An 11,229-nucleotide genomic window follows, 5' to 3' on the forward strand; every position below is an offset into this window, starting at 1 on the left:
TGTAAATATTAAATTCAAAAAGTATAGATATATAGTTTTATAATTATGAACATATAGTTCAGTAATTATGAATATAGAGTTATGTAATTGTAAATATAGAGTTTAATAATTATGAATATAAAATTAAAAAATTATGAATATATAACTTTATAATTATAAACATATAATTTAATAATTATGAATATAGAACCGTGTCTACCTTAACGATTGTCTCAAAGTCCACTCTATCTTCAAAATCTGCCGGCATTTGATATAATTAATTAATTTAGGTAGACCGTAGACTTTTAATGGAGGGAGAGCTTATTGGTGATTGCCAATACATAAGCTGATTGGTGATTGCCAAGTAAAAGTTACAAAGAGCAACCCAAGTCATGCATCTAGAATGATTCAAATACAAACACATTAATTAAAATTACAAAACATAAATAATTAGGATCCCTTAGATGGATCGGAGAATAAGTCGGAGACTCTTATCTTGGAAAGAAAACATTCAAAGGATCATCCACTCAAACCCTTTGTGAAGTTATTGTTGGAAAAATAACTTAAAATGACATATTAAGTGGCTATTTTGTGGTACAATTATCAGTGGGGTCTACTTCCGATTTAGATCTGGTCAAAGTGGATTCGGATTTTTCGTAGTGAGACGAAGAGATCGAAAATGTTTGATTCAAGCTCGCGTGCGCCGACCTTGCGGGTTAAGTTATGCCAAACTTCGTAAAGAGAGGTAGGGCAGAAGCTTTTGAAAGAAACAAAGGAATTCCAGTAAGTTTTCAGCACCAAAACTCTGCTTCTACTCTCTTCTTTAGCCAACAGTGTTCACTGCTTTGCTTTGTTTGTCGGGTTCCTTGTTTAGGTGCTTAAACAAAGAATCGTAGCACATTTTATCATAGGAAACCTAGGCTACAACACTCCTAGCACTTGTGGGAGGTAGCAAATAAGGTTTTAAGGAAAAGAACTTTGTGTTCAAACTCGTGCTAACCTTTAACCAAACACTCCACATTTCCCTTCCCAGTTTTTCCTGTTTTTCCCATATATTAATAATCTTTCCGTAGGATTATTATTTTGAAATTTTTCCTCTATATTACCCAACAATTATCACCAATTTGGGAAGTCGTCTCGTAAAAATAGGTCGGACATACTTCTAGTAACATAATCTATCGGACAAAAAAATAATTCAAAACAGTATGCTTCATCCAAAAATATAAAATAAATTGAATTTTCACAAACATATGTGGCACGCATATTATCACGAGACTAGAAAACTAAAAAGAGAGATATCCATCCCGTATCGAGTTTGAACCCATATAACTTCACCAGCAGCATTTGCTAACGCTCAATATTCAGTTTCGACAGAGGAGCAAGCCACGACCATTTTGACGTACTAAACTAGGGATGACAATTTCAATCCGTCCCGTAGATATCTACCTGAATCCATCCCGCATGGATCGGATTTTTTTGAATGGTAACGGGTGGACGGGTGGTAGGTCGGGATGCGTCTTAAAAAAGTAAACCCGCAGTGATACACTCATGGTTTTGCTGGAGTTATTATTATTATTATTATTATTATTATTATTATTATTATTATTATTATTATTATTATTGTATAGTGGAATAACCACTATTTTAGGCATGTAATAGGAAGTTATACAAGTAATGGGGTAGTGGATAGTTAAATGGGTGGTGGGTAATTTTATTATCAGTATAAATAGCTACATGTGTATTTGGAGAATAGGAATGAAATATATTTATGAATGTCTTGAGACATTCCGGTAAAGAAATCTGACCTTCCATTTGGTGCGGAGAGTGAATAGCGGTTTGGATTGGAGGAAGTTGTGGTGTAGGATGTCCATTAAAGTAGTTGCAGCAGCGAAAGCCATAGCCGATGATGATGTTATTGGCTTCGGATTTGCAGAGGAGAGAGTTTGAGAAAGTTGGAATGTGGAAGAAAGGAGAAAAAGAAGAAGAAATGAGATCTCGATTATTTAGCACTGTTTTTAGCTTTAACTTTAAGCCATATAATTATGGTAGAGGGAGCATGGCGGGAAAGATGATAAAGTGCATAAAACAACGCGTCTCTATTTAATCCTAACTATAATAAAGTCAAATAAATTTTGGTGTAAGTTCCCGCTCAAAACTTTGGAGGTTTTTTTCCTTTTCGATTTTTTATTAGAAATTATTGCCTTTAAAAAATATTTGATTTGATTTGATTTGACATTGTCTGTAGCTTTTCTTGCTCATATATTGCTTTAGTCTGACAAAGATATATTTAACTGATAAAAATATACATTGGTTGAGAGGTACATTGGTTTCCCAAACTTACTTACAACAGAAGCAAGCAAGCATGGTGTTCAAGAAGTACATAATTTTGAAACTAAATGTTGGAGGAAACTACCTATAAATAGTCCATATTGCATACATGGTGAAACCCCACATTTGCAGTGTAGCTGCTCTGTCTCATGAAGCCGTTCAAGAAACAAAGGTGATATTTCTCTTTCTATCATTTTAAACCCTGCTCTGTCTCATGAAGTTTGTTTGTGTTTCTCATTTGTTTAGGGGAGAGGGACTGATAGAGGCAAAGCTTAGTATAGACACATGCATTGCAAACTGTTAGAAACCATTTTTTAGGGGTTTCAACAGCATACCATGCCATGCTTACCATGCAACCTGCTTCAATGCCAACAGTTAGAAATCTTTTTTATGGGATTTGAACAGCATACCAAGTAACCTGTTTCTCAATGCCATTGGTACCTGAAATCATCAAGAGTAAAGTATGATCATAATAGTAGAAAAATTCAAACCCAAGTGAGTTTCTAAGTTCACTTTTAGAAAAATTCAAAACCAAGCATGCAACTTTCTCAGTTCACTTACATTGATGAGGTAAGGTTCTTAACTTAATATAATTCTAAACTATAATCATTGTGGTTTTCTTAACCGGAATCTAAGTTTGAACATTATATATGCAGGGATTCTTCAATGAGGATGATGACGAGGCTGAAAGTCCTGCTTTGAAGCCAGTGAAGGAATTGAGTGGTGATGGAAGTGGTTCAGTCCAAAGGTGTCTCCTGGATGAATTATCATCCACACAAAGCTCAAAAAAGAATAAACAAGTGACTGTGAATCTGAAAAAAATAACATGTGACCTAGAGCAGTTTGGTTTTTGAAAAAATGTTTTGGTTCTGTTGGGATGTGAAACAATATTCAGAACTGTCTTTTGCCCTGTTTGACATCTGAATCATTATTTTGGACTGTGGTTTTTGGCCTAAGTGCCAATTATGTCTAAGTTTGAACTATTGGTTTCTATAGGACAGTTTTATATTATCTATCTTGCAGTTTTCTTGATTTTTTCTTCAGGTACAATCTCAAGAAGGATGGTGAGGCAATGGAATAAACAAAGATTCAAGAAACATGCTGAAAAGACATCATGTGTACAGATTCCACATAGGATTACTATGCAGAGACAATGTGTAACTACTGCTAATTAATTGCTCTTGACAATCTAGATAAATAAATTATTCAATAAGAGCATTGTACCTTTTTGGTAGATTTAAGGACATTCCACATTTCACAATTTAATGAAATCAGTTTAGGACACCATCAACTCTACTTAAGTTGTGAAATGAGTTGAATCCTGCAAATTTAGAAAATAATTTCATTAAGTCAAACTGATATTACAATAAAGAAACTATTAAAAATTAAAATGATAATAACTACTTAGTCAGAATAATACCTGCCTAAGAGAAGACACTTTCTAATTATCTTCGATTATTGAGATGAATTTAAACCTACAAAATTGGTAATTAATTAGATGAAGTACAAACTATATTAACACTACCTAGCAAGTAGATCTTATAACTTACAACTATTGAATTCCAAACAGCATAGTACCTTCTATTAAGTTGTTTGCCTTCACCATTATCCACTTCACAGCAGAAAAAACAGCCAACCTGTATGATAAAATCCAAAATCAAGTAACTACACTATAGTATGATACTTAAATTGAATGCAACACATGCTGCTTTGCAAATTTGCATTTGAGTTAAGAACATCTTTAAAAAATAGCATAACCTACTGTCTACGATGTTAACTAACAAAGTGTGAGATTTTAACTCATAAAATTTATTCATTTTTTGTTGACATAGCACACACCTGAAGCATGGCAAATAATATATAATATAAGTTTAGTATGTGTAATCATATAAGTTTAAAACAGTAGCACCTTAAGTAAACCAACCATATTATAAAAATTGATTAAGTAGAACCATGATAAACTACTACAAGGCAACATTGGACTAGCACATCTGCTGAAATTGTTTGTATCAAATAAGTAGTTGATGATATAAGTAGATCATCAAATTCCTGAGCTATTAAAATTATTCAAAATTAAAAACAAGGAAAAATATTTTGATGATAAAACTATAAAAAAAATGGTTAAAGGTGGAGTTACAGAATTAAAATGATAATTCTAATTTGACATTTAACAAGCTAAAGTAGACAACAAATATTTAAAACCTGAATCTATTTTGGTAAAACAACAACTCAAGAATAGAGAAATCTGCTAAAATTTTAGTGCTCATACATAATTAGTGAACAACTCATTCAATATGTCAAAAGAAGTTCAGGCTAAATGGCTAATACAACATTGTTAAAATACTACGATGACATGTGGATTTACCAAAGCAATCATTACACCAAGTTCATCCTCGCACACAAAAAAGAATAAAAAAATATACAAGATTAGTAATTTTAGAGAATGATAGCACAAGCGAATGCACTCTGAAACAAAGAATAAAATACTAAATAATGAAAAAAAAAACGATCTAAAACATTGAGATGATGAACACAGATGCTAGACTTAAACCCTAACCCTAGTCTGAGAAATCAAACGAAGGAACTTCATACCTTTCTCCGGATGAACTAAGAAAGTAGCTTATGTTGAGAAATTGCTCCAGATTATGGTTGTTTGGACAGGTAGTAATTGATCAAGGATAGACGGTAATAGAGAGAGAAGAGAGAGCAACGGCGTTGTCGCAACGGTGAGAGGAGAGATGAATTGATCGAGGGATGAAGCGGCTTCTAGAGCCTTCACGCCCTCTTTAATGTTATATAAAATTGTGCATTACACGTGCTCTCACCGTGTTATATAACTATATATATTGTTTTATTTACTTTTATAATTCATATTAATTAGAATCACTTTCTTCATATTTGTAGAAAATTAATTTTTAGATCAACGAGAGATTACAAGTCTGTTGCAAAACAATGGGTCGTCATCAAATCAAAATCAAAATCATGTTATTAGAGTGTTCCACAAATAATGTTGTTTACAACGAAGTTTTTAATAATCTATAATTACAATATTTTTATTAATTATTCCCCATCTTCATTATTGCGGTGCTTTGTAATAAATAAATAAATAAATAAATAAATAAATAAATAAATAAATAAATATATATATATATATATATATATATATATATATATTAAAAACTATTATTTCTTAATAACATCTCATATTACAATATACATAATCTAATTTAAAAAATTTTACTTTTCTATTATTAACTTAAACAAATTTATAGACCGTGCATCGCACAGGTGACATGCTAGTTGGAAGAATAAAAAGAAAGCACTGAATAATATAATACGGAGTACATTTTTTGTTCTTGAGTGCAAAAAGAAAATTTATTCAGTTTTCTAGAATATCTTTAAGACACATCATTATTCATTAGGATTTTTTAGGCTTTGCACCACAAGTAATGTATCTGTTTCAACTAAAACTTTGAAAAACTAATGTCACTTTATCCATCCCAATGCTTCACGAATCGCCAAGGCCTCTGATCTGCTATCTTTGGAGAGTATCCACCACAACTAGGTGAGCCGACTGTCGCAATGAAAGAGCCGTATTCATCCCTAAGGACCCAACCAAAATTCACTGTATTTGTTTCCAGGTTTAGTGCGGCATCAACATTTAATTTTGTCCATCTAGGAGTAGGTTTTTCCCATCTCAATACAGAATGTGGTACTAGCATTGTGCTTAAGTGATGATCAACTGCTACTACTTGCCATTCTTGGAGAAAATGTCTTGCCCTTTCAGCAATTACTCTTGGCTCCATTGCTCGATTATTCCACACTTTATCATTTCTAGCCTCCCAATTAAAGACTCCAACAAAACATCACAAACATTTCATAACGGACTATAGGCATATTCTTGAGGGCTTCCTCCACCCATTCTACAAAGGATTCAATGTTCAGTTGGGTGTTAACACTCTAGTCATACAAAAATTGTGAAAAAAAAATACAGTAATTCAACGATACTAAATAATTAAATATTAAAGTAAAAAATAAAAACATACGTAAATTTTGATTTTTTTTTTATAGAAAAAGTGTTTGACTAGATATCCATTTAGAAACACAATAAACATTTTTTTAAAAATAATATTAGGAAAATGAAGTTTTTTGAAATATATTTTTATTTTATAATGTTTGGCTGAAGTAACAACCAATTTGTTTTGTTTGACTGAAAGTTATAAAATTATATATATATTTTTGTTTGATTCATTCTTTTTAAACATAAATATACATATATTACAAAGTTATTTCTTATAGAATATTAATTACTTTAATGATGATAATCATTATTATTTATATTAAAATAAATTTTATTATAGTTATAACGATTAATAATAATTATAATAAGTGAAAATTACATTTTTAGTCCCTTAATTATAAGTAAAATATATATTTAGTTCCTCACTTTGTTCGGGGTGCAGATTTAGCCTTTTACTTATTATCGAAGTAACGAATTTAGGTATTGAGCGATCAAATCAACTAATTTATTAAGTGACATATTGATGACATAAATAGTCTCTCTAAGTGACTAAATTGCACTTTAATAATAATTGGGGGAATAAATATACATTTCAAATAAATGAAATACTAAATCAACAAAGATAATTGATGGACTAGAAACCCACCATTTTTTAGTCACATTCCACTTTAACACATCAAACCCTCAACCCAAGGGCTTTGTTTGGTAAATGATGCTTTGACGAATTTGACCACTTTAGTGGTTTGACCTGATCAAAATGTCAAAAATTTCATTTGGTTAACAATTGATTTAGGTAGCATTTTAATCACAAATCGCCAACTTTACAAACGCTACAATTTGCAGCGTTCATCTTTGGAAATTTGCCAAAACATAATTTTGTTTCCATATTGCCTTTCCAAAGTGAGCATGAAGCTCCCCTGTTATAAGGTGGGAGTCTCATGCTCCATTTTTTTTTCTCCCCCTTTTAAGCTCCCTTATGTCAAGTTGGGGGAGTGACACGTCACTATATATTCCTTTGTTTTTTGAATCTATTTTGCCTGGGACTTTTATAAATAATAAGGATAATTATCAAATAGATCCTTAAACTTTACTCGAAAGTACAATTAGACATTTAAATTTTAAAAAAAATGTAATTAAACACTCAAACTTGTTAAATGAGTCAATTAAGTCTGATTTACCGATAACCTATTGATTACCAGTAAAATTATGCCTGTTAAAAAAATAAAATAAAAATACCATTAGCCATCTCCGGTTCTCCACCGGAGAAGACGACCGACCGGTTGGTTGTCTTCTCCACTTGAGAAGGCGACCATTGGTCGTCTTCTCCGGTGAAGAAGAAGACCGGTCGCCAGATTATTATTTTTTAATTCAAAGAGTCGTGGGAATTTTTTTTGCCGAAATTATCACTGAAATCTTAATGACTGGTTATTTCAGATAAATTATCGATTATTGGTATTAGATGCACTAAAATGATAAATTTGAATATTCAATTGCACTTTTTAAAAGTTCAAGGATCTAATTGCACTTTCAAATAAAGTTTAAACCACTATCATTTTCCCTAAATAATATGGTTTTTTTCATTGTTTTCAAGAAAAAGTTTGTTATATTATATTAAAATTATAAATAAGAATAATAAATTATTATTTAAAATATTATATAGTTAATATTAACAATTATTTTTATTTGTTTGTTTACAACTTTACGTTATTAATTAATTCAATTCAATCTTTTATAATTAAAAGTTACTCTGTATTATATAACTAGTTTTACACACGCATTGCGCAAGTTAATGCCTAATGTTTATATTTAAATAAATATTTGAAAGTATATCAATGCAAGATTATATAAGAGAAGTTTATACATAGGTAACTGAATGTCGAATTTGTTTATTTAAATATGTAACTCAAAGTATATGAATGTAAGATAATATAGGAAATTCATTATAATTGTCACTAAAATAAATGTTTACAACTTTGTAAAATTGATAGTATAAATACTTGTCACTATTTGTCCTCTCCCTTTTTTTGGTAGTGCGTTATTTGCAATTGGGTTATTGTTGGTAGCATAGATGACAACGTCATACAATGAGGTTATGGTGTAGGAAGCTGTGGATTTTTCTTGTTGTGTATATGACTGTGATCTTAGTTGTACTATGAACTCTTGATCTTTCAAGTGCATGTTGATATTTTGCAGTAGTAGTTTGTTCCCATACATGTTTCATGTGGAAGTATTGAATAAAGTATTAATATTTATTATATTTGTATGAGGTTCATGAGTAGTACCCGTTGTTCTATTTTCATAACTTGTTTACTTGATAGTAACAACAACTCTGCAAGTAGTTCGAATATTTATGCTGCAACGTGTCCAGTTTCATCAATAATTTCCACATCCATTTTGCACATGTTCATTTTCAAGTTCATATTTTTAAAATTAGTAAGAATGAGTGTAGTACTTGATTGTGTGTGTGTGTGTGTGTGTGTGTGTGTGTGTGTGTGTGTGTGTGTGTTTATTTATTTATTGAATTGATATTAACCTTCGAGTTAAATTGTTTTCAACTTTGTGCATAAGTTTTTTTTAAATAGTGACTACATCCTATATAGAAAGTATTTTTGTTGTGAATGTTGATGTTGATTTTGCTTGTAATCTAAGCAAATTGAGTCTAGAAGATGAAATGAATTGTAAATTTATATTAGTTCTAATATATTTAATGAATGCACAACATTTTATATACAGGATAAATGAATGAATCAGCGGTGACTATTTTGAAATTTCTTCATTTTCTAGGTTTACCAAATTGATTGCAACATTGTTGTGCATCAAGTGTGTTACGATGTTCTATTGCCCTACATTGACAGTTTTAATAATGAATTTTAAATGTAGCTGATAGGGATATACCCCCGGTAGGCCAACCATACGGTCGGGACCGACCGTCCTTCGGATAAGACGGTCGGGTCGCCCACCTCGCGTCCCCTCGAGCCAGCCGTCAGCTCGTGCGATCGCTCGACCGATTGCCCTGCCCGAGGGATCCGACCCGACCGAGCCCTCTGCCGTGGCCAAAGCCGTAGGGAAATCGATTGTCCGTCACCACCCGACCGACTAAGACCGGGCGCGCCGCTGGCCAATGACCCTGGCAGGCCTCAAACTTTAGCTCCCGTGTGGCGGCCTACTACCCGGAAATCTAGTCACTCTTTGGGAGGTATTTGGATTGTGCCTGATGAGTTGTGTAGAGAGTTTCAACGACTAAATTTGGAAATAAGAAATAGTGGTGAAGTTAGCCGGGAAGTGGCATTGTACACCTTGAGGATCACACCGAGCATCTTTGATGAGATAAGAGAAAATCAACCGGGGGATGTCAAGTTGGAAAGAGTTAAGGCCAAGATGGTCGATGGGAAATGTGGGCCTTTTGAAGTATATTCAGATAGGAGCATTAGGTACAAGGGACGTTGGTGCGTACCCATGAAATGTAATGGGATTAAGAAGCAAATCATGGAAGAGGGGCATTGTACTCCCTATTCAGTACACCCTGGTGGGGACAAGTTGTATTGAGATCTTAAGAAGCATTACTGGTGGCCAAAAATGAAGAGAGAAATAGCCGAGTTCGTGCAGCGATGCTTAAATTGTCAAAAAGTTAAAGCCGAACGGAACAGACCTAAAGGTTTAGTGAAATCCCTAGATATACCAGAAAAGAAGTGGGACTCTATCTCAATGGACTTCGTGGGAGGCTTACCTTTGACAAAGACCGGGGAGGATAAAATATGGGTGATTGTTGATCGGCTAACCAAAACTGCTCGATTTATACCCATGAAAGAGACATGGACGATGGAGCAATTGGCCAGAGCTTACATTGAGAAAGTGGTTAAGTATCATGAGATACCCCGAGACATAGTATCTGACAGGGACTCCCATTTCTTATCCCAGTTTTGGAGGACCTTGCAAGCTACTTTGGGTACTAAGCTTAAGTTGAGCACAGCCTTCCACCCTGAGACCGACGGGCAGACTTTGGAAGACATGCTTAGAGCCTGTATGATGGATTTTCATGGTTCATGGGACGAACACCTGGATTTAATCGAGTTTTCTTACAACAACAGTCACCATTCGAGCATCAAAATGGCACCATATGAAGCTCTGTATGGACAGAAGTGTAGGAGTCATTTGTGTTGGGAAGACGCGGTCGAAGGAGTAGTGTTTGGACCCCAGTACTTATAGGAAACTGGGGAGAAGGTCAAGTTGATACGGGAAAGATTGAAAGCTGCCCAAGATAGACAGAAGTCGTACGCCGATCAAGGGAGGAGGCCAGCCGAGTTCCAAGTGGGTGATAAGGTAACTCCCCGAATTTTGAATCAATAGTTGAGTATACGCTAAGTACATGAAGCTTTAATCATGTGTGAATGGCAGGTGTTGCTAAAGGTGTCTCCCACTAAGAGAGTGATGAGATTTGGAAGAAAGGGAAAGTTAAGCCCTCGATTCATTGGGCCATACGACATAGTCGAGAAGATTGGGACGGTGGCTTACCGTTTAGCCCTACCCATGGAGTTGGAAAAGGTACAAGTTACACCTTAAGTTAGGTTAGATCCTATGGTAATTTTTCTTAGAGGTATTTTTGGGACCGAGTGTAGGTACACGACGTGTTCCACGTCTCACAGCTGAAGAAGTATATCCCGGATAGTACCCATGTAATCCAACCCTAGGAAGTAGAGATAGATGAGTCTCTTACCTACGAGGAAAGGCCGATTCGGATCCTCGATCATAAGACAAGGGATACGAGGAGGAAAAAGGTGAAGCTAGTCAAGGTTTTGTGGTCTAACCAGTTGTCCGAGGAGGCCACTTGGGAGACCGAGGAGGAGATGAGAAGCCGTTATCCGGCCCTCTTTGATCAAGGTAACTGGTTAAGCTTTTAAGTT

At 33.9% G+C, this 11,229-nt stretch overlaps 1 protein-coding gene and 1 long non-coding RNA gene across 2 annotated transcripts; both read right to left on the reverse strand.

Annotated features, from left to right (window-relative positions):
• Positions 1–2,578: 2,578 nt before the first annotated feature.
• Positions 2,579–3,906, reverse strand: LOC109184014. The gene is made up of 3 exons (XR_002054684.1): positions 3,886–3,906; positions 3,532–3,628; positions 2,579–2,748 (listed from the first exon to the last, which is right to left on the reverse strand). It is a non-coding gene; the product is annotated as an uncharacterized LOC109184014 (long non-coding RNA).
• A 1,892-nt stretch (positions 3,907–5,798) lies between these two features.
• On the reverse strand, positions 5,799–6,113 carry LOC109183987. The gene has a single exon (XM_019334013.1). It carries the CDS (start codon positions 6,111–6,113, stop codon positions 5,799–5,801), a length of 315 nt encoding a protein of 104 aa, XP_019189558.1.
• Positions 6,114–11,229: the final 5,116 nt, after the last annotated feature.

This window comes from Ipomoea nil, unplaced genomic scaffold (genome assembly GCF_001879475.1).
Source record: "Ipomoea nil cultivar Tokyo-kokei standard unplaced genomic scaffold, Asagao_1.1 scaffold1237, whole genome shotgun sequence".
In the NCBI taxonomy this organism is placed as follows: Eukaryota; Viridiplantae; Streptophyta; class Magnoliopsida; order Solanales; family Convolvulaceae; genus Ipomoea; species Ipomoea nil.

What these genes read in the sequence shown, in the direction of transcription:
- LOC109183987 (XM_019334013.1), bottom strand. Translation starts at nt 6,113, where the DNA reads ATGGAGCCAAGAGTAATTGCTGAAAGGGCAAGACATTTTCTCCAAGAA.